General features: G+C 45.4%; 1 protein-coding gene across 1 annotated transcript; it reads right to left on the reverse strand.

Moving 5' to 3' along the window:
* LOC121677890 (tumor protein 63-like) lies at positions 1 to 16,475 on the reverse strand. The gene is made up of 4 exons (XM_042056994.1): positions 16,212 to 16,475; positions 8,420 to 8,560; positions 7,192 to 7,360; positions 1 to 81 (listed from the first exon to the last, which is right to left on the reverse strand). Exons 1-4 carry the CDS (start codon positions 16,262 to 16,264, stop codon positions 1 to 3), a joined length of 444 nt encoding a protein of 147 aa, XP_041912928.1. The 5' UTR covers positions 16,265 to 16,475.
* Between the last annotated feature and the right edge of the window lie 10,346 nt (positions 16,476 to 26,821).

The raw sequence follows: 26,821 nt of genomic DNA on the forward strand, positions 1-26,821 counted from the left end.
CTAGGGGCTAGGAGCAGGGCTAAGAGCAGGGCTAGGGGCTAGGAGCAGGGCTAGGGGCAGGGCTAGGAGCAGGGCTAGGAGCTATGAACAGGGCTAGGAGCAGGGCTAGGGGCTAGGAGCTATGAGCAGGGCTAGGAGCTATGAGCAGGGCTAGGAACAGGGCTAGGAGCAGGGCTAGGGGCTAGGAGCAGGAGCAGGGCTAGGAGCAAGGCTAGGGGCTAAGAGCAGGGCTAGGAGCAGGGCTAGGGGCTAGGAGCAGTGCTAGGGGCTAGGAGCAGGAGCAGGGCTAGGGGCTAGGAGCAGGGCTAAGAGCAGGTCTAGGAGCAGGGCTAGGGGCTAGGAGCAGGATTAGGAGCAGGGCTAGCCTGCAACAGAACAGAAAGTTATTTGATTTGTTGTGGGATCGATTCTTTCCCAGCTGACACCGTTTTGCCCTTGAGCAAAGGGACTATAATAACTAACATAGGTACATCTCTTCAGCCAAATGATAAAGTAAGCAAGAAAGTGAGGATAGGAGGGGGGAAGGGCATATAGATTGGCTCAGCTTGGCCGTGGGGCATCTTGGCAGCTCAGCGCTGTCTGATTTTCACTGCAGGGGTAGCAGGGCGCGGTCTCATCCCCACAGCCCTAACTCAGGCTGGGAGTAAATAAATCACACAGGTTCACAGGCGAGTGAACAACTCCTGCCACAGGGCAAAGAAAGAGGGAAAAAAAGAGAAAGAAATCAAAAATTGCTCATCCGATGACTAGGCTTGGAGAGATTACTGCACGATCATGGAAACTGGTTCTTGACATTCACAATGAGGGCATTTGGAATAGAGAGTGAGAAAAAAAAACATTTCCCATGATGCTAAGAGGGCTGGGTGATCTTAATTACAGTAATCACCTGCTGCTGAGTCAACTACTGTCTGAACCCAGCACTGGAGATGGGCGAACAAAGACATACTAAACTATGCATACATGTAACCATAGCAGACCAGACTGAGGCAAAATAAACAAAATAAACATCACCAATCCAATCCATGGCAAATCATACTAAACTACATTTTACCTAACAAAAAAAAAAAAAAAAACATGCAAACCATACTGAAATAAACCAATCCAGGCTAAACCAAACCTTACCAATCCAACCCATAGAGTCAGACTTAAAAAAAAACCCTAACAAAACAAAATGAGCGAAACTAAAACGTATTTAATGGAACCGAGCCCAGCCAAGTCAAACCCAAACCAAAGCCAACCCAGCTCACCCATAAATCCTGTGTATCGCCTGTCTGTCTCCCCACTGTCCCAGAGAAGAGAACAAAAAAATCAGTTCTAAATCTAAATAAGCAATCATCCTCTGCAGTGAGTCTGTCATCACCAGGTGGAGTAGCTTTCAGAGGAGTCAGTGAAGCGTGAATCACCGAGGTGCTCTCCCTGGTAAAGACTAAAACAAACACTGAGGATGTGTATTAGGGTCACTAACGCACTTGCCTAAGACGACTCTGTTGACGATGTGGACAACTTTAGTATTTACCTCCACCATCGTCATTATCTGGGGAAGAGGCTTGGGGGCATAGCAAGTTTGCCAGAGGCTTTGTCATGTTGGGATGCAGAACTTAATGGAATCACTCAGCTTGTAGCTATGTGCAAGAAAGATGATGGAGATGAGAGAGAGAGAGAGAGAGAGAGAGAGAGAGAGAGAGAGAGAGAGAGAGAGAGAGAGTGTTTTATGCCACCAACGTCGTCTTCCAGGCAGCGCTGCCACCCTAACCCCTAACCCTAACCCATGCCTAACCCTAGTGCCTTCCAGGCAGTGCTGCCTTGAAGACAACATTGGGGGCATAAAACACCACAAAACCATGCATGCATGCCAAGTTAGACCAGGGAATTGACAAGATTCATCCCTGAATCAGTGGCTACCTGAGAAATCCACACACTGCTGTGCGTGAGCCCCACCACATCCTGCCATATCACGCCAGCCACACTCAGCTGACACAGGGGCGCTGCTATAAGGCGGTGCGGTCAGGCTGTTCTGGGGGTGGCAGGTGGGATATTAGCTTTCTGCTGCCACTGTTTCTGACACATTCCTTCATGTTATTCGACTCCACCGCACGCACGCCGCTCTCTCTCTCTCTGTTTTCTCTTTCCACGTCACGCAAAAGAAGAGAGAGGACAGCATAAAAAGAGAGTGATAGGAAAAGAGATGGAAAATGAGTGACAAAGATGGATAGATAGAGAGCAGCATAAGAGATCAAGCCAGAAAGAAAAAAAGGAAATAGAGAATGGGGGGGAAACAGACGCATGTACACCAAACAAGACAGAGAGAGAGTGTGATTGAGACAGAACGCAGTAAGAAGGAGTGACAGAACAAGGGTGGAAGAGAAAGAAGAGAGAAAGAAAAGAGAGACAGAAAGGAGAGAAAGAAACAGAGAAAAAAAGAGGGACAGTATGGGGTTGGGAAATAAACAGTCAATAAAGAAAAAAAGAGAGGGAGAGATAAAGAGCTATGCAGAGATTGAGCAAGAAAGAAAAACAGCAAGGTGAGGAAAACAAGCAAGTGAAGAGAGAGAGAGAGAGAAAAAGAGAGAGAGAGGGAGGGGAAAAAAGGAGAGTCAAAGATGGGTTGTTACGTTATACTACTGCCCTGCAGCTACATAAAACAGAAGACGGTCGAAATCATTACTGTGCGGAGACTCTCGCACAGAAAAAGATTCCAGGGAAAAAAGAATCAAGAATTCCAGGTAATATTTTACATTCAGATCAGAAAAAGAAAAACACCCCCTTGGGTTCTAATCACCCTACCCTGACTACTGCACAAACTCTGCCTCCAGTGACACATAGTGAAGGTATGCATGAGTATGTAAGTGTGTGTGTTGTGAGATGCTTTTGGGGTGCCATCTGGGAGTGGCACAGCGGTCAGGAACTCGTGACCACCCTCGGACTTCCCATGCCATGCCCACACGGCGCCACCCTCGTCTCTGGCCCCATGCCACGGCCTGGCTGCCACCCTCAGGTTTGGTGTTCGGGAGTGGCAGCAGCCTGGTGTGCTGTGCCATGTCGGCACGCCCCAGTGGAGGAGAGGGAGTGCTGAGCAAGGCGAGGTGTGTGTGTGTGCGTGTGGGTGTGTGTGTGTGTGTTTGCTTGTATAAGTGTGTCCGTGCACGCAATTGCTGGCTTCTGTGTATGTTTTCTCTTGAAAATGTATGTTTATGTGTGTGTGTGTGTGTGTGTGAGACAGAGTGTGTGTGTGAGTGCATGTGTTGCTTTATGTGTGGGTGTGCGTGTGTGTGAGAGAAAGAGAAAGACTGAGTGTGTGTGTGTGTGTGTGTATGTGTGTGTGTGTGTGAGAGAGAGAAAGAGAGAGTAAGTGTGTGTGTGTGTAAGTGAGCACATGTGTTGCTTCATGTGTGTGTGTGTGTGTGTGTGTGTGTGTGTGTGTGTGTGTGTGGTTGTGGGGTGTGTGTGTGTGTGTGTGTGTGTGTGTGTGTGTGTGTGTGTATGGTTGTGGGGGGTGTGTGTGTGTGTGTGTGTGTGGTTGTGGGGTGTGTATGTGTGTGTGTGTGTGTGTGGTTGTGGGGGGTGTGTGTGTGTGTGTGTGTGTGTGTGTGTGGTTGTGGGGGGGTTGCATTAATCACCAGATCAAGGGAACACTGGTCCCCCTTAGGGCAGAGAGGAGCTGCGTTACTCACTCCCTCCTAATATCTCTCCCTCCTCCTCTTTTTCATTCTGCCTCTCCCTCCTCTTTTTCATTCTTCCTCTCTCTCTCTCCTTTTTTTACTGCTGGACAACAGCATTCCTCTCCAGGGAGGGGCTCCACAGAGCTCATCAGGCTCCTGGAGGATTGTTGCTTTGGCTACAGGTCATAGAAGGAAATGTCAGACTTTCCACTGCCGCTTCAGCTCTGTTGTGTACACACTCTATGGGATGGAGGACGGCCGATGATGGAGGTCTTTTCTTGAAAGGAAAACACACTGTGTGGCTTTGTGCACAATGCACCTACAGAGATGATTCCGCAGAGGTGACAACTTAAACCTACATGTACAATGGCAAACGGAGTGACAGCTCAAGCACAGAGGCACAGCAACGCACCCTAACCCACACAGCGAGAAATGAACGTGCAAAATGCTGAATATAGATTTTTGCAAAGCTCTGATTCAACCTACTGTAAAACTAAACTTCAGACAATAACATTAGTGCTAAATCAGAATCAAGCAAGTGATCGAGGAAGGTCTGACTTACAGTGTATAGGAAGTCATCGGGAATGAGATGCAAGCTGTCGTCCTCATCAAAGTGCATTTCAAAAAGGCACGCAGGCCACATCCGAGCAGAACATCCAGCGACCCAAGAGTCATAGATTTTCAACAAAGTACCACCGACAGTAGAATACGACTAGGCCTTCGGGCAGACACGCTAACAGACCTGGTTAAATAAAGTCCCGGTGTGCTACTAGCTAACACACAAACCCAATCAGCAGAGGGGTGCTTCTAATTGTATTTGCCTTGACCAAGATGAAGTGGGAAACCCCATCGCAGACACCAACGCCCACAGATGTTTGAGCTGGGACTTACCGATAAAACCCCCAACTGATTTTCTACATCACTGATCACTTCACACACTCACCTGCCGTTAAAAACAAATACAAAGAAAATTGAATGTTTGGTGATTTCTGGATCATTCACTAACGCTGTGAAGTTTACTTTACTACAAGGTTTGGTTCAACAATTGCACAAGCACTCGAATAGAAAACATACATACATGTCGATTTCAAGAAAGTTGAACAAAGGCAAATCATCATCCTAATATCAGTAATCAGGTTTATAATAACTAATAACTATGAAGGTTTATAATTTATAACAACTTTGTAGAAATCACATTCAACCAAATTAAATTCTGTTCATGTTTTTAAATGCCACAATGTAGCACATAAGCAACATATGACTGAAAGTGACAACATGGCCATCTTTATAAGTGACAACATGGCATTGGCCATCTTTATATTTCAGAGATTAAACATGCTTTAGAGTTGTCAATTAAATGACTTGCATTATAAAACAAAGCTTTTTGTGGTTTGGATCCAATTCTTGTTGAGATCATTTATTATTTAGTACCATGGATTTCGTTATTCTGGGATTATTGTTTGAATTTGTGGCAACAACCACAGTCATTACCTTTGTGTTCTTGTTCTGTTCGTTGGCCCTGTTCTGCACTCTAGAACAACACCAACCATATCCTGTGTTGAGAAACACTGGAGACCAAAGAGCTAAGGTGGACGTGACACATGGTTGTGTATGCAATATGCTATGCACGCGTGGGTGTTCTGAGTGGTTCTCAGGATGTTGATGTAATCAAACCCTGTGCATTACTGTGTAATTCACTGGATTTGGTAGTAAAGCACCATTCACATAAAACAAGGACATTTCTAAGTGACTCCAAACGGTAGTTTATGTATGTACAGTACAGTATGTATTTATGCATTTAAGTCTCAACAAAATGCTTTTAAAATGTCAGAGATTGATCAATCAACTTGTTTTTTTCAATTTTCTCTTTCTCCCTTTATGATTGCATACAGTAATTTCCTGTGTATTAGCCGCAATGTGTACATGTGTATAAACCGCAGGACAGTGTTTTATGCAGGTTAAAAAAACAAAACTATATTAATACCATATTAACTACCCCCGTGTATTAACCTTAAGGGTGAAGAAATTTTGCAAAATCAATGTTTAAACCACGGCTACTTGTTGGGAAATTATAGTAGCTGTCAGTGATTTTTACTTTAGCTCTCTACCCCATTAATCACACATGCATTCACTCACTTAGTCACTTAAACACTCACTCCATAATTCAAACAGTCACTTACAAACCCAAACATGTATTAATTTATTCACCCATTCATAGACTACCTGAATCATTCACTCATCCCAGCTGTACCTCCTTAACTCAGTCACTCAGTCATGCACTGAACTCTATGCCTCACTGCCTCCCCCTTTCCCACTGTCATTCACTCATTTATTCCTTCATTCATTCACCATGTATAGCTCCTCTCTCACTAATTCACCACCTCTATCTTTCTCTCCTTTAATGTGTATGGCTCCTCGTCTTCACACACTCACTCACTTGTCCATTTATTCACTCATTCACCCACTCACTCACTTCCTCACTCACTGTGTATGGCTCCTCTGATTCACTCATTTCCTCACTCATTTACCCACCCATCCACTCACTCACCCACTCCCTCACTCAAAAACCCACTCACTCATTCACTCACCCACTCATTCACTCACTCACTAACCCACTCACTCACTCACTCACTAACCCACTCACTCACTTACTAACCCACTCACTCACTCACTAACCCACTCACTCATTCACTCACCCATTCACTTACTCACTCATTCACTCACTCACTAACCCACTCACTCACTCACTAACCCACTCACTCACTCACTAACCCACTCACTCATTCACTCACCCATTCACTTACTCACTCATTCACTCACTCACTAACCCACTCACTCACTCACTAACCCACTCACTCATTCACTCACCCAGTCACTTACTCACTCATTCACACACTCACTAACCCACTCACTCACTCACTCACTCACTCACTCACTAACCCACTCACTCACTCACTAACCCACTCACTCCCTCACTCACTAACCCACTCACTCATTCACTCACCCATTCACTTACTCACTCATTCACTCACTCAATAACCCACTCAGTCATTCAATCACTCACTAACCCACTCACTCATTCACTCACTCATTCACTCACTCACTCGCTCACTCACTAATCCACTCACTCATTCACTCACCCACTCATTCATTCACTTACTCACTCACTCTCTTTCTCCCTCCCCCTCGCGCCATGTAGGGCTTCTAAGATGCACCCACTCCCTCCCCCTCGCGCCATGTAGGGCTTCTAAGATGCACCCACTCCCTCCCCCTCGTGCCATGTAGGGCTTCTAAGATGCACCCACTCCCTCCCCCTCGCACCATGTAGGGCTTCTAAGATGCACCCACTCCCTCCCCCTCGCGCCATGTAGGGCTTCTAAGATGCACCCACTCCCTCCCCCTCGCGCCATGTAGGGCTTCTAAGATGCACCCACTCCCTCCCCCTCGCACCATGTAGGGCTTCTAAGATGCACCCACTCCCTCCCTCCCTCCCTCCCTCACAACGTAAAGCTCCACTGATTCCCTCCCTCACCGTGTGGAGGTCCTCCGATTCTCTCCCTGCCTCCCTCACCGCGCAGGGCTCCTCGGACTCGTGCATGGTGATGCAGTCCATGCTGATCTGGATGGTGTTGCTGGGGGAGCCGCTGACCGGGCTCTCGGAGAAGTTCAGCTCGATGGGCTGGACGGAGTGAAAGGCAGATCTGAAACACGGCAAAGCGCACAGAGTCAGAATGTGTATTAATCATTTAAAATAATAAATGTGTTAAAATATACAATATAATAAATATAAATGTGTTTCTAAATTACTATGTAGACTGTTATATCACTATTATATGCTTATACATGGATTTCTATGCAACGCCACAAAAACATGCGTGCGCAACCAAGAGGCAGAAAGCACCATAGAACAGCATAGATCAATGCAAAAGAGCAAAAGAATAAAATTAGTTTTTGTGCTGAAAACTGCACCAATTCGAAATCACGATGGTTAGAGAATGTTAAATATGTTCAGTATCCCTAACGGAATGCATGTCTTCGCCAAAAATGACAAAATACGATGTTATATTAATAATACAAATGAACGTCAAACTTTGAAATATAGTCTGAAATGAGATGTTAATATAATTGAGACAACAGGGGTATACAAAAAAATCTGATTGTAGCTTACAGCAGCTGACTATTTAGGTTACATTTATAACGTTGTGGACGGCCACCAAGCGTCTTCTGCCTCACGGCTGCGTGCGCATCTAGTTTTGTTGGTAAACGGGAAACCCGTGTATATGCTTATTTGTTATGCATTATTACCGGTAAGTATTTTGTGTTGTAATTAATACATAAAGCATGTAATGTAAATATATTAAGTAGTGATGGCTTAATTAAAGTCTATTAAAGTCTACTATTTACATGACTTAAACATTTAATTAATCATAACAGTAAAAATGAAAGGAAGAAAAAACGAATTTAAAGAAAAACTTCCCTGCACCGCATCAACCCCTTTATCTACCCAAATAAATAACCATTGCTTTCTGCAGGCATGAGGCGCACTCATGACTCATGACTATGCTGCCTGCTTTGCTACTACAAAACAACGCTGCACTGTAATTGTGTCTTCAATGGCTAGGTGGATTTTACACAGAATCCCCCCTCTCTCTTATGCAGACCGAAAGTGGATTCCCCCATCCTCTGGGCGTGCGTGTGTGTGTGTGTGTGTGTGTGTGTGTGTGTGTGTGTGCTGCCGAGCTCAGGGTTTCTGAACTTACTGGTCGAGCATCTCCAGCAGCTGGTTGAAGACATCCTGGCCGAGGATCTCGGAGGTCTGAGAGGACTGGCTTTGGGCCATAGAGGCGAGGAAGGAGCTCTCTGCCCAGGACAAACAAGTCGCCGCCGGCTCGCGCAGTCTACTGCAGAGGGACACGTGCGCATTCACACACACACACACACACACACACACACACACACACACACACACACACAACACACAAACACACACACAACACACAGAGCAGTGTGAGATGTGAGGAGAGAGGGTGTATGTGTGGGCATGGTTAATAACACATCAATGATTTTTCATTTCACAACCTGCCCACTTCTTTTGAGTTTTATATTCACGGATTTAGTCATCTGGTAGACATGTTTCTTTTTTCTAAAGGTGATTTAAACAGATTATCAAGAAAGAAACATTGAAAGAAAATTGAAATGAGAAACACCTTTTACTTTCATAGGATTGTGGTGACAGATATTATTTCACTTTAAAGCAGGGCTCTGACACACAGTAATGTATCGTCCATGATAGACAGTATAATGCCATTTTGAATTGTCCATGGTCTACTACTTGGTATAATATACATTCAATAGTTACTGGTGTTTACATATAATATTTTCAGCCAACTTCAGTTATAATTTTGCAGATGAAGGTAAAGTTAAACTTTTCTAGAACAATGTTTGAGTTTACATGGTTCTCTAGACTGTGCTGAAAAAATGTGTGTTGAGTGGTACAATTTTCATTTAAGTTTATGGTTGCTGCAAAAAAATCCCATGAAATATTGTGACATAGTTTATAATAAGTCTATATTGCCCATACTCTAGAGATGCATACGCCCTTAAAAAACAGATCAGCAGTATCAGACATGAAAAGGGCTGAATTATCTACAGCTGTACGGCCACTGGAACCACAAACTGTTCGGTCTGACCTCACATAACATAAAGGCAATTAGTTATGCAATTAGTGTGTAATTGGCAACCCCATGCAGTACTACAGAACACTTGACGTTATTTCAAAGTATGGAAGTGAATCTTCTCTTACTCCATTATGTCAACAGGGAAATGTGTACAAAATATGCCTGTCAGTAACAGACACGGACTCTTTTGACCCGCTCCTCCTGCAACCCTACACCTCCCTCTCGCTGAGCACCCCCATTGTTCCCGGTGAAGTGGCGCACGCGGTCGTCTGAGCGCAGCGGAATTCCCCCCAGCATCTATATGATAGCTCTGCGCCACGGCTCTCAGCTTATTCCACTGCGTGCGCCCCACCGCGCCACGCCGCTGAGCCCATCTGACATTGGCACTCAGCGGCAGAGGCGGAATTCCCCCGCATTCTGTGTGGGAGATATATTAATACTCCTAAACCCTGCCGTATCTGCTGAACCTGAACTGGGGCTTTGACACACCATACCGTAGCATCATGGGCTAAACCACAACCATACACGCACCCATCTGGAAATACAACTCTGGGGAGATGAGCTAGTGTTTAAAGAATCTGTGAATGTTGATGGATCCTGGTGCGTGTCTACGTCCAATTTTAAAGATTAAAGGTTAGGCCTATTTCTAATAATATTTCAGGGACGTTTGTGATAGACCAATTAGCATATAAATCTACCTAACCAACATAAACCGTACTTTACTACATTCAACTAATATTACACCTTCTAAATGTCAACTTTTGATCCATCATATCATATTTACAATCTACATGACTACTAGGGGAATTATTTCATCATCTGAAAACCACAGCCCTTCCAATAAGAGGTAATGGTCGTGGATTAGCCTTAATTCCTCAAATGAAAAACATGAAAAGGCCTGCCACTGAGTGGGAGCGCACAGCCTTACAACCAAAAGCCTAAGATAAAGCAGGATTTCTCGCTCTAAAAAAGGGTGACGTTGCTGTTCACAAGAGAAGTAATTTGCCCGCCACTTCTCTTTTTTCTGCGTTTAGCTAAAGAGGTGTGGTAGGAGGCGAACGCTCGAGTTAAATTACTAGGACAACTGATCGCTGCCAAGCCTGTCATAGGGGAGAAAAGCGTCTTTCAACCCTAATGTGTACTTAAAGCCCCATAGATATTGTCATTTGGCACACTGAGAGACGCGCGGATGCCAAACCCTTACAAGTCAATTGTCACCCCGAGTCCACAATCCCATTCCTCCGCATTCCCACTTCCCATTGTACACACAAGATAATAATCTAAATCCAGCCGTATTTTACACGGCAGACATGCATAGTTCTGGCGCTTTTGTGCAATTGAGTAAATACGGGCCTGGGAAAGCATATACAGTAATGGCATGAGGTATTGAAAGGACCAGGCTACTTGCTTTTCAAAGCCAGAGAACTGCAAAATCTTCAAATAGGCTACAAAACACACACACACACACACACACATTTTATAACTTTACAGACTCTTCTTAATAATTAATATGTTGGGACACCCCGAAGACATTTCTTTAATCAAACGTAAATCGAAGAGTGAAAAAAGTAGAGCGGTATTCACATCATCAATTTTATTTCATAAAAAACATCTAGGTCTACGCTAGGGTAATATTGTGCGTATCTTCAACTTCAAAAACTTCATATAGGCCTACTCATAGCACACAACTTACAGTCATTTGTCTTCCCTGAATCACTGTAGCCTACTACTTCAATTGGACCTCCTCTCAGCTACACGTAGGCTATAAGGTAGGCTACACATTATGCTAATTCACATTACATTTGAGATATCGGTGTCATTTCAAGGTTCTTGTAGGCCTACCTCCATGAAGAACAATAGGCTAGGCTTGCTGGAATGATGACACTGAGCTCACTATACGTTTAATAAGGAGAGAGGCATGTGGGCATGGCTACTGTGTTGAACTTCATGGGCTACATCGGCTACATGAGACATGGACTAGCCTACTGTATTTAACTTCATAGTTACAGTTAACACCTGCGCCTAATACTAAACATAATATTAAATTAAATATTGAACAATGTTATTGTTAGTTGTTATTGCCATGGATAACATTATTTAAGTAAATATACAGATTATTGAATGTGCCTCAACCACATTCTTTTAAAACATATAGGCCTATCATTAGGCCTATCATTAGGCCTATCAAATATCAATCAGTAAAAATATTGTATCAAGGCCATTTCTCAGTAGTGACATTACATTTAAACCAGTTGATATTTGATATATAGTTTGGCCCTTATAGTGAGAATGAATAAAATCAGCAAAACATTGGCCAACCACAGAGCCTAAGGGAGGAATGACTTTCCCTTTGCCAAGTGGAAATTCACCACGACCAACATGGCTAGACTCTTATATAACATGATGCATCTGCTATGAAAGGCCTGCCCACCACAGAAATGCTTCTCCCAGTGGAGAATTGGATATATCTTATGTTTATGTGTTATTACACTTAATATTGTTAACATTTCAGCCCAGTGAGAACATGGGGATTATATAGGTTTGGAGCAGGTGTTGAGTGTCTACTCTCCCCAGGTCAGTCGGAGTGAGCGTGCCACACATACGTTGCCCGAGATCGGAGAGGCAGGCTGACAACCCAATATAATGACATCAGCGGCCTTGGTTGGAGAGCAGAACTTGGCCGGAGGCTGGATGTGTTGTTGGGGGCATGGAGCAGTAGTTGGAGGGGGGTTGGTTGAGGGATCGGAACCAGGCAACCCAATAACCTGCGGGTGTGGTGAGGAGTGGGGGGGGGGGCTGGTAAATTGCCAGAAACACACCACAGGGGGCGTCAGCCAAGAACGACATCATCGTCCCACAAAAAGACACAACACCCACAGAGAGAAGCATCCTGTCCTTTTCTATCCAAGCCATGTCAGAGATCTGATTTATGGCCGCGGGGATGACAGTTAGATGAGTGGGTGGTGTGGTTGAAGGGGGGGAGGGTACAGAAGTAGGGAAGGGGTTTATTGCCAGGTTCTTGGTGACAGTGGCACGCATAGCTCCTTGGTGTTAGAATAGCAAGGCCTGTTAAACATGACAAGTAGCAGTGCCAATATTCTCCTCCAGGCAAAAACTAATCAAAGAAATCAAAACAAAAATGTTTTTGAAAGTCTTGCAACCAACCAGGGAGTGTCAAAGTTACTGTGTGGATGAATCATAGTCATACACACACACACACACACACACACACACACACACACACACACACACATACAGGATGCAGGGGACGTTTGACTCTTCTGTTCTGATACACTCTTAGATTTCTATACATTCGACTGATCGCCCTTTCTGAGTTAGAGCACCGGAAATGTATGATCACCCACTTGTTAAGAGTCATAAACAGCAAATCATAATCTTACAATAGAATGTATCTTCTAACAGTCCTTTCGCCTGGAGTAACACTGTTTTAGATTAATAGACTTCCGATGATGCTATCAAAGATTATTATACATTATTTTATTTTTATCATATAGGACGCAGAAACTCAATTTGAGAGGAAGAGACAAATTGCCAATGTGACTCTTTCCAAAGCAGACAGATGAGCTGAATGGTCATGTGGGTCTGTCACAGTTTTGTTCCCCTTTGTGCTGCAGCAGTTTTGTGGTGGGCTGTGGTTGTGTCAGCCGTGGGCTGCTGGCAGGTGTCTGGTTACAAGGGGGGTTATTTTGTCAGCCTGAGGGAAAGGCTGCTCAGCGTCCACTTAAAGACAGACCTGGCCCCCTGTGCAGACGGGACTGGGTCAAAGGTCGCCAGCTAAACAGGGGGCGGTCATTGTCTCCTGGCAGGTTGGGCACATCCACCGATGAAAACGCAATCAAAACAAACAGCCATAGCCGATCGGGGGAGACAGAGGACCTTCTCCAGTGTCTTCATTAATCAGGGACCCGCGAGCGTTCAAAGGGCTCAGCTCTGCACAACCCCCCCACCCCCCCACTCATCCTTCAAACTCAGGACTGACATGAGGGCTCAACAAAAGAAAGACACCCCAACCTGAAGATTCTCCTCTTTTCAGGCGCGTGCTTATATTGTAGGGAAAAAAGCAGGATGAATTCAGTCAGCTTGGGAAAGAAGGTACAAAGGGTGTGGAAAAAAAAACTTTGCACAACTTTCAAACAAGCACCACCCACGGTGACAAGCTGTTGCCTTTTTCGTCTTTTCATCCTATGAAAAGGCAGCTGTTAGTGCACATAAGAAATTGTAAATTGGTTTTATAATTTCTAATCCATTCATAGAATTCCTTCTTTGCATACTAATATCCAAATCCCCTAAAGGCAACTTCAGTGTTTAAATAGCTAAATCCCACTGAAAACACAGTTGAAACGACACCTCTTACAACTCTATGTATCAAAATGTTTCACATTCACAACTGTCATTGTGAAATTAACCATGTCATACACATGCCATACCCACACAAACTTGGCATGAATCTATAAAAAAACAGAGAAGATGCAAACAGAGAAGCATTATTGGAAACTGAATAGATACATCTCAAAATGGAAGGAAGAGTTCAACCCAGTGCTTGCCGTGACGTCTTTTGGTTTCAAGAGATTATAGCAAGTCAGCTTCTCTTTGTGGCTCTAAATGTTGAAGGAGTTGGTTAAAAAGTTCAGCGGGTCAACTCTATGTGCTCTTTGACTCCACCTGTGTAAATGAGGTGTTGTTTCTGTCCCTTCCCTACGGCAGTTGGATTACGGACTAAAACAACAGCGATAACAGGAACCCGTATACCACCACAAACACTAAAAACACAGAAGCGCAACAGGCGACGACAGCAGCGTGTAGAGCATCTTCTTTGTCCTCAGAGGGTAACTGCTCTAACAACATTGATTCGAATGTGTGTTTTTGGTTTAATATCTCTTTAATATCTGATGATTTTTCAGAAACATTGACCAGAGGTAGACATGTTATCAGTGGTCAGCTGAAGTGGATTTTCTTCAAGTAGGCCAATCCTGTTAATCTACCCACCTTCGCCTCAGGGTAAAGTTAGACAGATAGGGTGTCAGATCTCTGTTTGTTAGAGGATTAGTTCTGCATTGCCTGCAATTAAGGCTGCTAGAAGCTACCAAAAGGTCAAACTATTCCAACTTTGTGGACTCTTTGTGTCTAAGTTTTGAAACCTCTGTGCATGTACATCTCAACTTGAAACCCAATCAAAGGTTTCTCATATCTCAGTTCTGGAATTTCATAAGCCTGTAGATGACGCTACCATGCAATGCAACAGAGAGAAGCACTTTCTAACATGTGAACTAGATTCTATGTATCAAATACGCTGCTGACCACAGTTGTTGTCAGACGAACAGGAAAGCTGGAGGCATTCTTGAATTTCCCCTGGGGATCAATAAAGTATCTATCTATCTATCTATCTATCTATCTATCTATTCTGTTCGCAATGCGTAAAAAACATTTTAGAAGACTGGTCTATTTGTTCCGTCTGGTGTAGCTACTTCCATTGATTATAGTGGAAGCTAATTGTTGCAGTAGACACATTGTGAACGTAACGCTTCAGTTACGCGCCTGGTATAGCCTCCCTGTTACAGAATCATCAGTTGGAATAAAAGGAAAAGGGAAGCGCAGGGTACGCACATCCAATTTGATTGTTTTTCAGGTGCTTGATCAAAACTTAAGATGGAAATCAATAGAAAGATCTGCTGTTACAGTAGATGCTCCCATAAACTTTTTTTTTTATTACTCAACGTTTCGATTTTAAAGATCTTTGTCAGGCATTGTAAAATTATACAGAAAAGGAAAAGGGAAATTGGAGGTGAGGAGACAGGCATACAGACATAGTGGTCTATAAATACTGGACTATCTCCAGGCCCTGCAAGCACACCTCAGTGGCCCAATGCACAGGAAGAGAGGAGATAGAACAGTCAAGAAAGGAGAGGGGAGAATAAAGGGAAGAAGAGATGAAAGGAGACAGGAGGGGAGTGAAGAGGAGAGGGGAGTAGAGGAAAGAAGAGAAAAAAGAGGAAAAGGAGAGTTGAATAGAGGAGCAGATAGGAGACGAGAGGAGAAGATAAGAGAAGAGAGGAGAGGGAAGTGGAGGAGAGAAGAAGAGAAGGTAGGAGAGGAGAGAAGAAAAAAGACATGAAAGGCCAGTTGAATAGAGGAGAGGATAGCAGAAGAGAGGAGAAGGGAAGAGGTGAGAGGGGTGTAGAGCAGAGACACGGGGAGTCTCAAGTGTCCGCTTGCAGCCCTCTCTCGGCCGATGGCCACTCTAAACCTCGATGCCCCCACACACTGGCATTGTTGCTATAAGTGCCCCCCACCTATAAATATCAGACACAGGCAGCAGCTGAGGCCTCAGACACAACTGTTCCCACCCTGAGTTTGCACTTCCACACCGCCTCCGTCTCCAGTGTCCCAGCCAGCTCACTGGATAAAACCAGTCCACCAACACAGAGAAGGGACTAGGGCCACTGGTTTGGACCGGATTCGGCAAGGATATGGGACACAGAGGTGACCCATCACAGAGCCACTGTGTTGGTTCTGGTTCAGGAATGGGACTGGAAACAATGTTCTAAAAACAAGCGGTCACTACCAGCAAAACAACCCCTCAGAAAGTAGTGGTATAATCCATTGTCTTTCATCAGATCATGCCACCATATGCGTTGTTACACAAGCTGACGGCCCCATGGTCTCATTTCAAAACTACGCCAGATCACTGTCCACAGGGGTAAAGTACACACAACACGTGCATTTGTATATTGGAAAGCTCAGCTTACTTAGCCGTGAAAGCGACTTGAGCTGAGCCTGAGTGTTGTTGTAAATGGAAATGGCACACGGCTATATTTAATCGGTAACATCGAGACACACTCGGGCTGGTCCTTACCGTGGAAAGGTGTGCTCAGGGCAGTACGGCATGGCTGCATAGGGAGAGGTCATGCTGTGCCAAACGAAGGTCTCTTCTCAGGGGTTGTCCACGCGATCAGTAAGTGGCAAAGGCACATGTATCAAGGTGTGTTTACCGAGAGCTGTTCGATAAATACATACATGAAAAAAGTAAACAAAAGTAAATGAAGTAAACAAGAGGAGAGTAGATCATGTAAAACTAGAAACAGACAGAGCGGTCAGATATTAAAGTGCATGTGGATCAAGTGTGTCAAGTACAGTGAGGAGGATGTTTTGGTTTGGGTTATTTTTTCTACAGGGCCACAACCGCCCGGGGGAGGGGTCAGTGCCACCCAACTGACCAATCTCAGCGAGCACCTGGCACGGGGGTATCATACTCCCCAGTTGCTAGGATATAGTTATTAAGCAACACCCCCCACCCCCGCACACCCTTCTTACCCCTTCTCTCACCCCCCCAGCCTGCCAACTCCCCTTCCCCCCTCCACCCTCTACCCCCACATTACCCCCTCCAAACCTTTCTACCCCACCCCAGCCTGCCCAGCCTGTCAACCCTCCCTACACACACACACACACACACACACACACACACACACACACACACTTCTGAAGGGCTCATGCCAGTGCCATTTGCTCTCTGAAATTTCTACCCAGATTCCCCAGAGCTCTCTGTCTCGGGCGCGCCAATTGCACCGATTGCATCACCAGGCGCGCTGACCGCTCAGCCAGACCAGCCAGCCCCGCCAGCCGCATTACCCTGGTGAAAGGGATGCCAGTGTAAGTGCCCTCTCTGCCCCCTACGCTTTTGCCCCTGGGCGGGGGCATATTTGGAGGGTGGGAGAGAGGGGGGGGCGAGGCAGCCCTGTGGTTGAACTCTGACCCCCTCTCTGTCAGCCTCTTTTCTGTCTCTGTTGTTCATGCCCAGTCTACTACTGATGTCCAGTCTCTGTTATGGATGTCCAGTTTCTGCTACTGATTTAGGCTTAAAGACACTGAAGCTGCTGAACCTGGTAATGGGTGATGGTGAGTTAAAGAATTAGAGAGAGGCAGGAAGACAGAGAGAGAGAGAGAGAAATGGAAAGGGAGATAGACAGAAGATGACACAGGGAGAGAGAAACAAATTTAAATAGAAAGAGAGGGTGTAAAAAGAGAGAGAGAGAGAGAGAGACAGAGGTTAAAATTAGGGCTGTCAATCGATTAAAAAATTTAATATAATTAATTATATACTCTGTGATTAATTAATCTAAATTAATCGCATATCATTTTTGCTGTGAAAGTATTTTAAATATTTAAATTCAAATGAATTATTAAATAATCAGCATTAGTGACATTAAAGTTCAAAAATACTTTTATTATTACTTTCACTGTTTAAATAATGGCCATAATAATCTATGATATGACCTAATATGCTGAGGAAATAAATTCAAAAGTGCTTCGGGAAGAATTTTTTTTTTTAACATGCAAGGCATTTCAGGCCACAGACATAACCTAGGGGACACAATGAAAATAAATTAACACTCCCCTCAATGTCAACACTATTTCTTTGCATTGATGTGCAACTTTCTGAAATTCCTTGCTGCAGACATTAGTAAATGTTCCAATCAATGATCTAGGCAGCACATTTTCTTCTCTCTCCTTCATTTTACAGTCTAATGGTTACTGACTAGAATGGCTCGGGGTCAAAGGTCATACGGAATTGATTAATCTGCACTATTTTTTATCAGTTATTTTTTTTCAAATTAATTTATCGAAATTAATCAGTTATTTTGACAGCCCTAGTTAAAATATAGAGAGGGAAAGTGGGATGAGACAGGGGGAGAGACAGAGGTAGAAATAGATAGATGGAAAGAGGGAGAGAGAGAGAGGGATAAATAGAGGGATGAGGTATGGAGGTGTGGAGAGTAGGGGGTAGGAGGGTTCTGTGGGCGAGTGTGTGTGTGTGTGTGGTGGGGGCATGTGGCTGGTGAGGTTAATTAGAAGTCTGTTAGCTCTTCCACTTGTGTTAGATACCCCCCCCCCCCCCCCCCCCACACACACACACACATACCCTCACCCCTGTGGCAGCACTGGGGTTGTCTGGGCGGGGGCAGCATCTTGTTGCTATGGCCACTCCTGTGAGCCCTGGCCAGACAGGGAGAGGACAGACGCATGGGAACCACACATTCTCCAGCCCTCTCAGAGCTGTTAGATACCACTTACACACACTTACACACACTCACACACAGTCTCACTCACTAACACGTATACACAGTCTCTCATTCTCTGTGCTACTAGAATGGATGCTTACTCAAAGATACACACACACAGAGACAAATACAAACACACACCCTCCAAGACAGAGACCCAAAGAAACACACTGACCCCCACCCCCCTACACACAGCATACACTTAAACATATTATTGTTTTTTATTCATCATATCCTTCATTGTGCTGGTGTGTGTGTGGTGTCCTCCCTGAGTGCTCTGGTAGGTTCAAACGTCGAGGTGTTTTGCAGTTTTTAGGGGATGAATGCCCGATGAATCACCATGGCTAAAATAAAAGGCAGGGTCAACATGGGGGGACACACAATAAATAGATGCTGAGTATCCAGGGAGCTCTCTGCCCACTGCAGGCCTGATGGACTTCTGTACCTTTCTGCCCCGCTGCTACACACTCACCCCCCACTGCCGCCACTGCCACTTCCCCAATCCCTTTACCCATGATGCACCTGTGAGGCCAAGTGATGTCAGTGGAGCTGTATACCTTCCTGGTGAGCTCAGGCTGTAGCCAGGGCGCGTCTTTTTAATAGCTTTTTGAGAGGCGAAAGTGACACGTGGAAAAATCTGCCCCCATACCCCCCAAGCTCCCCCACCATACACATACTTAATACCCACCAATACATACAAACACACACACACACACACACACACACACCCTCCCCGATCCCTCCCACTATTGCTTCTTCTCTTTCTCCACCTGCCAAGGCAGCAGAAAGTTATTTTAAACTGCCTGCCCCCCTAACATGCACACACACACACACACACACACACAAACACACACACATGCCCCACACCCAGGAAGATCTCTCCTAACATCTGCAAATTGTGTGCCCTGCTTTGGGAGTGCCATTCCTGAACACTGTCCAAGTCAAACAGCACGCTCTGCCGTGCTACAAGCTGCATTAGTGCAAGCCAGTGGGTGGCAAATTTCCATACCTCATCAGCCTGACTCCACTTCCATTTCATCAACTTTCAATGCGCTAAGATCTACAGTGCCTCTTAATTGCCACCAGTGACATATTGGTCTGTGTGGCTTGTCTGCATGGCTTATTATGACGGTGCCATTCCAAAAGTACTTACTGTAGAAACGTTACACACACGCTAACTGCATGCTAGGATGCTCTTTTAAGGTACTATCCACTTTGCAAGTACAATTTAAAAAAGTAAACAACTTTTAAAAGTAAAAAAGCAAATTGAATAGTCAGTGTTTTGCCATGTATATTCCAAATGGACCAGTTGCTGACTGAATTTGATTAGTCTGGGCTGATTAAATCATACAATTACAACACATATATGAGTAATATGGGTCACATTTTAACTGATCCATAAGTTAAGATAATTATCATATAACACAAATATAAATAAAGACGCTGATGTTTTTTAAGCAACCATGAATTTTTATTGACATACAGTGGTGTCATCAGGTCACCATTACAGATAGTCGTTAAGACCGCGGTCATGTCATTTGCTGTTATGACAGCTTATTAACATGTAACAGAGGCTGTTATGACACAAGTATCATTATGAAGCTGTCGCGATAATTACTAACACTGGGAACATGACTTTGGATATCACTGGACATTAACGGAGATGTCGACTAATGATAGTGCACGACATCTGTTCTGCCATGTTTACGGTAGAGTTATTTCAATCTTATGAGGGAGAGTACAAGTAAAATATTACTGTTTATTACTGTATACTATGTTGACATGTGCTGGGATGCCAGTTCTGTTTAAAGTCCCTAAACATGCTTTGGAAGTTGGCTGTTGTTCATTGCCATTGATTTCCCACGCTGTTTCACAGCCGAGAAGCCTGCCTACCACGTCAATAATTTACAAAGTAAGATGACAGACATGACAGAGCAACTGCTGCTCATCAATCGTGCCTCCTTCAAACGCATTAGAGGCTGAGGGCTACTCTCAGGGCAGATGCCTTGGGCCGCATAAATCAGAGCCGCCCGCTCTTCTGCGTCTCCTCTGACTAAGCACCTGCTTTGTCTAAAGGTTGCACATATTTCCTTCGTCCTGACTTCGGAAAATCCAAATGTGGAAGCACCACCAGTATCAAACAACAAAGCATTGAAGATTTTTTTAGTGGAAATGTCTTTCTTCTTGGCCGCTCTGTCTGCTGAGTAGGCTATACAGTGATAATGAGGCGAGCGTCTTCATCTCGTCTCGAGGGGCATCGTAAAAGGATTCAACCGAAGCTCTCAAGCCGCAGAGCTACATGTGGAACGTGTACACAATGTCCTCCTCTGCTCTCTCTCTCTCTCTCCCCTCTCCGCAAGTGCGGTCTGCCTGCCCTCCTCCTTCACTCCAACGACTTCACAGAGTGATTACGGCTGTGATTTGCCCTGAAACACGAACCATGACACCATTAATTACCCCTAGTGCGCCAAGCGTCATGCTTCAGGACCGCCACCACTTTCCCTCTGATTACTTCACATGCAGTGCATCTCGCTCTGTTCTATTTGGCCTCCTGCGGACAAACGTCAGCTGCAGACTGATGGTCACTAACTTGTCCATGCCGGGACATCATCTTTGGGCCCCTGTGGCCCCCTTAGCTCGTCTCAATCACTTCATTACAAGCGCAGAGCCTCAGACCGGACGAGAGCGCTATCCGCTTGGCTGGTGCTAATCTACCGTGAAATCTCTGGCTCTCTCCACGGCGGTGGCGGCAGTGGCGGGGCAGCATGTATAGACATTGAGGGCTACTGCCTATGTAACTTTAGAGCATCCACCCAACACCACCACACAACCCCTCAAGCCTACACACAAAGCCCCCTGACCCATAACTGCCCCCCCAAACACCACACTACCTCGTCCCGCCCCGTTGGATGTGGCACTGTCCCTGGGCACATTAGAGCGGGTTGGTGGCAAAGCCAGTGGCTAATGCCCAGCGTTGGCGTACAGGACACCAGTGGGCAGTTGTCAGGCCCAGCTGATGCGGAGGGCTTTAGCTCGGAGGCCCCAGAGAGACGTGGCGAGCCGACCGCACACACGCCGTGGGACCGACACACACCCGCCTATCTCAGGACCCACAGGGTCTTGTGGCGGCTGGACATGCCATTGTGTTTATGTGTGTGTGTGTGTGTGTGTGTGTGTGTGTGTATTTCTGTGTATGTTTGCGTGCCTGCGTGCGTGTGAGTGGGTGGATGTATTCTCGTCGGTGACTAACGGAGGGAAAATCCTGATGCGCCAAAAGCCCCAGTGTCCGATGCACTGTCCAAGAGGCGATAATTCATGGAGCTCTGTGCCCTGTAGGTCACTCAAAACTGCCCGGCAACTCTGTCATTGTTTATCACCCCACCCAATACTGGGCAGCAATATTAATCCATCGATCCATCCTGGGACATTAATTAAATTAAGTACTTAAACAAACAAAACAATTTACTAATTGCAATTGTAAAATTGTTAAAAAATGTATTAATTGGTATAGTTAAAATTCCTGCATGTTACCTGTTGTAATATGTTTGTGTGGTAAACCTAAGAATATTCTTAAACCCAAAATGTTGGTGTGAGGTGTACAGAAGTGTATTGCATTAACTTGAGAAAAAAAGAGTGCTTTTCTAAATTTGCTATCCATCCAATCATTTATCCAGAAAAACAGTTCTACCAGAAAGACTCAGTAGACAGAATAGAATCAGTTAACAATTTAATGAGTAAAGGAACAGCTTGGATACAAGCATGATAGTCCTGAATAGGTAACAGTCTTTGGCGTAGGCCCCGTCTCGGATCCATCCAGCGATGAGCGGATCTCGTCTCCTGCCGATGGATGAAGGCAGGGGCGGGGAGCCTACCCCCCACGACGAGACGGGGACCAACTGGTGGCGGTGGCTGAAGGAAGATGATGTGGTAGGCAGACCGTGCCCGATGGACGTGGACTGCTGGCAGAGGTGGCTGGAGGGGAGCTGGCTATACCAGCTGCACCACTGTGGCAGGATAGTACAGTTTAGAACTGGCTGCTGGAGAGACAATGAGTAAAGGAAGCAATGAGGAGAGAATAAGCAATACATATCGCCCAACAGATGCAGAATTATATTAGTCATGCGCCAAGCACTGGCCCCTGAGTGAGTGGAGGGGTGTGCATCACGTGACATTCCATGTGGCCAGGACATTTTTATCAAAGCGACTGACAATGTACCCTGGGAATCCAGAGTTCTCACTGAAGCGTTTGCTCAGGGAGAGACTCGAGTCGCGGGGAACCAATATCTGTGTAGCTGATATAGCGGGCCAGAGGCGATCTAAACAGATGACAGACGTAGTGTCATCCAATTGCGTCGAAGTCCGGAATCAGGCAGTTAACATTGACCGTATAGCGGTCTCCTGAACCATGAGCTGGGCAACCAGCGTCCAGGGCAACCTAGACAGACATGACGGCCGGGCAACCGGCATCCAGGGCCACCTGGACCAAACAGGGCAACCTAGACGAGCGTCATGAGCCGGGCAACCGGCGTCCAAGGCAACCTGGACAGTGAGCTGGGCAACCAGCGTCTAGGGCAACCTAGACCAACGTGACGGCAAACAGGTTAAAGCTAAAACAATTCTCCCACAATGCCAGTGCAATTAAAACAATTTAGAAGGTAGAGCACAATAACGAAAAGTGCATCAGTGAGTGCCGGTTTTACACAGTCAAGAGTCAGTTCTAGACAGGTGATAAGTGCTGGGATTAGGAAGGCTAGTTTTTAAGCCGTGCTACAAGTGGAGATATCCTCGAAAGCGCTGGCCTTCGGGAGATTTGTGAAGACGGAGGGATGACCCCCCTCCAGTATGAACTGGAAACATGATCCACACGATTGCGTGATTCCGTGAACCGGCACTGCCATCCCTGTAAGAAAGTAGATGTTAGTGTGATATATGGAACTGCTTCTCCATTGACGAACTGCATCCCCTCAACGGAAGAGGGGAGGCATGATGCACCTGCAGGGGTTAGCAAATTAAGGATTGGGAGGAGAATGTAAAAGGAACTTGCACGTCCTCCCTGGCGCGATCACTTCGGGTGAGCATATCTGCCAAAAACAAAACAGCCAAGGCAAAATAGGAGAATGGAAATTAGAGTACACATTATTTGCAGAGGATCCTGCTAAAACGGCAATTCAAGTCAGCAATCAATGTGACTGATGGCGTGACTAGATGGGCTGAAATCACATGGACACGCAGAGACCCGTTGTGTCTAAAGAGAGTGCATGAAGGGCGCGGCGTTGGCCTGAAGGAGACTTGAGTCTGCCAGTGATGGACCGCTCCGTTTGACCTGCGAGAAGGGAGTGGTTAGACAGGTGACATGTAGCATCGTCATCGGTAAAACAACCAGCCAACGGCTACGTTGGTAGTCGTGATCAACGAACTTCCAGCATAGGCCACCACTTAAACCACAACTAGCGAAATGTAAAATTGCTGACATAATCATGAACAGCCAGTAACCATTAACACCAATATATGGAGTGCTGAAGCGACCCACTGGTGGGCAGTGAGCAAAGTGAGGCCTGCCATAGAATTCCAAGGAACCCAATACACGATACGGAATCAGAAAAGACATTTTAAACATACAAAAGACGCTAGAAGGATATGTTACATACACAAATGACACAGCTTCTTAATTAAAAGCTCAACCAACACCATGTGGGCATGAGCCCATCACTGTGGTGTCAGCTCATGAACACTGACATAATACGGGCATTGAAAAGAAAACACCTATTATTGCCTAGATAATAGCTTGTGTGACATACTGGCAATTGATGACCATGGGCCGGCGTGCCATCATTTTGGTTCGAGCTTTGGTGTAAGACCCCCCAAAATTGAGAACCCAGATAGCCGAGAACGTCGGGGACGTCACGGCATACCTGGGACATGACAGATCAGCGGTAGCTGAGAGTAGTTTGAGCAACGGCAAGTGCATGCAGAGAATCATCCGAGGAAGGCCGTGTAGACTTCCTACCAGAAGGTATGGGACGCAATCCCAGATGGTTAAACGAATGCAACGATGAACTGGCTTCCCGCAGCCATGCACAAGGAGTGATACCTGAACCGAAGGTCCAGCAGACAAGTAGCCTAGCCTAAAGCCTATGCAGCCCAACGAGCCGCGAGGCAAATTAAGAGGCTACACAAAAAGACAACTGGTTTGACGACGCTCAACCAAGGTAGACATCGAGATAACCACAGTGAGTGTAGAACATCAATTAAACAGGTCTTAATACAGGGTTGGGTTCAACGGCAGCGTGGTGCAGCTAGCAATTAACAGCACAAATCGCAGGGATTATAAAATCAGCAGGAATTATTGTAAGGAGGCTTAAGTGAAAGTTAAACCGTGTCAGACAAGTCAGTTTGTTTGCTGCCCGCCGAATATCGTTGGCAAGCAGGTTGCATGACTGTGGGTAGAGTGTAGCCCGGCTCGAGGAGCTTGGGAAGAGAGAGCACGATAACCTTACCAACCAGACGCTGAAGCTTGAGAAATCGTTGCCGAAAACGAGGACGGCGACCCGGCAGTAGGTTACCGTGAAGTGAAGGCTGCAACAGCGTGAGCGTGACTGGTTCCGATATGCAGAGATTAGCGATGAAGCGACATGCAGTGGCCCTGACTGAAGGACGTACAGGTCTGAACAGCGCAGCGAACGAGCGCGGTAGGATTGTAACAAGTAACGCCACTGAGGGCAGAAGGGGCGAATGTAAAAATGCAGAGAGCCCAGGTCCACGCGGAAACCTGAGCTAGGACGTCAAAGTCAGCGTACTGAGAAGCAGAAGCAGTGTTAGGTGGAACATATTTAAGGAGCCCACTGAATTCCTATAGGCTAGCGCTGATTGAATGAGTGAATGATCAGATTGCGGGGCTTTCCCGAAAGTAGGCAGTTAAGATTGGCTCCGTGTAAGCATGGGAGGAGTAAGGCTACACTACGAGTCTTCCTAGTAGAACTTTCGCTGAAGCTATCATGGCTGTATTCAGGAAAACACTAAGAGTTCTGTTCTTTTAAATTAATGGGCTTATGAGATAACAAACTCATTCAACAAATTAAACAGTACAAAATGGCTTTTTTTTTCTTTAAGTGAATACAACACTATGTGCCTGTGGTTCACTTAAAACTGCCCAGCAACTAAACAATTGTTTTGGATTGATTTAAAATATAACACAAAAGGAGCAAAATATATGTATTAATTATAAAAGCCTGTAGTTAAAATACTTTTCATGCTACTGTTCTTGATGTGATGTAATTTCATATTTAAAGGGGCAATAAGAAATGCTCTGCAGTGGGCAGCATTTTTAAAAGAGTGGAGTGGAATGTGAGATGGTGAAATTGTATACACACAGACATCCCAAGCATCTGAAAAATTCATTTTCTTCCAGGCACAAGGGCAGTGCCTATCACATCGAGCATACTTTGACATGATGTCAATTAATCTGTAGCGTTTCTTTCTACTGGCCATCTCTTGTAGGTAAAAAAATGAGCTATATGAGCTCTGTTATAGCTATCATGGCTATAACAGAGAAATCATCACATAAGTGAAGGGTAGCAAACAAGACATTTGTACCCTTGGTCACATAACACTCCACCATCATTCACTATTCCTATTCTGGAACAAGACTCCATTCTTGTTCCGGAATAATGACTATCAATGGTCATCATTCCATTTGAAATTAAGAATGTCAAAGTGAAGCAATGTTGAAACAACAGTTAAGCTCACCTTTCACCCACCAACATAAAAGAGAAACAGACAGTGAAACTGCTGACTTAACTCCTGCACAAACTACCCTGCAGGGGTCTCATCTCAATACAAGCAGTTCAAAGTCATGGGTTTGATTCCCAAGAAGTAAACTCACTGGTTGACGATAGCAGATGAAGTAAACGTGCTGAAGATGTTTCACACACACACACACACGCACACACACGCACACACACACACACACCTCCTCCCCACTGAACTGCATCATACAGTACACCAACATGCAAATAAGTCTGATCTGGTAAATCTTACCAAACACACCATCAATCAACACAGTGGCATCTTTGCATGATGTGAGGCAATTTATTACATACACCTTTCTGTTTGTGTTGAACTGAATATTACTAAATCATTGCTTTTTGTCACCTGGTTTGTAGAAAAGGTTATCCCTTGAGCAGAGGCGCACCTTGTCAACAGGCAAACCAAGCAACTGCTTTGAGCCCCGAGCCGCTAGGGGGCCCCCGACTTGGTCTCAGTGCGTTTGCCGGTGGGTCAAGCGAGAATTTCGTCCATAGAGATTGAATGATGTATTTTGCGTGCTCCAGGGGCGGATTTAGAAATGTTTTCCTGGGGTGGCGAAGGGGTGGCATGAGGTTCCAGGAGGGGGGCCATGGACATTATT

This window comes from Alosa sapidissima, chromosome 12, assembly GCF_018492685.1.
Source record: "Alosa sapidissima isolate fAloSap1 chromosome 12, fAloSap1.pri, whole genome shotgun sequence".
In the NCBI taxonomy this organism is placed as follows: domain Eukaryota; kingdom Metazoa; phylum Chordata; class Actinopteri; order Clupeiformes; family Clupeidae; genus Alosa; species Alosa sapidissima.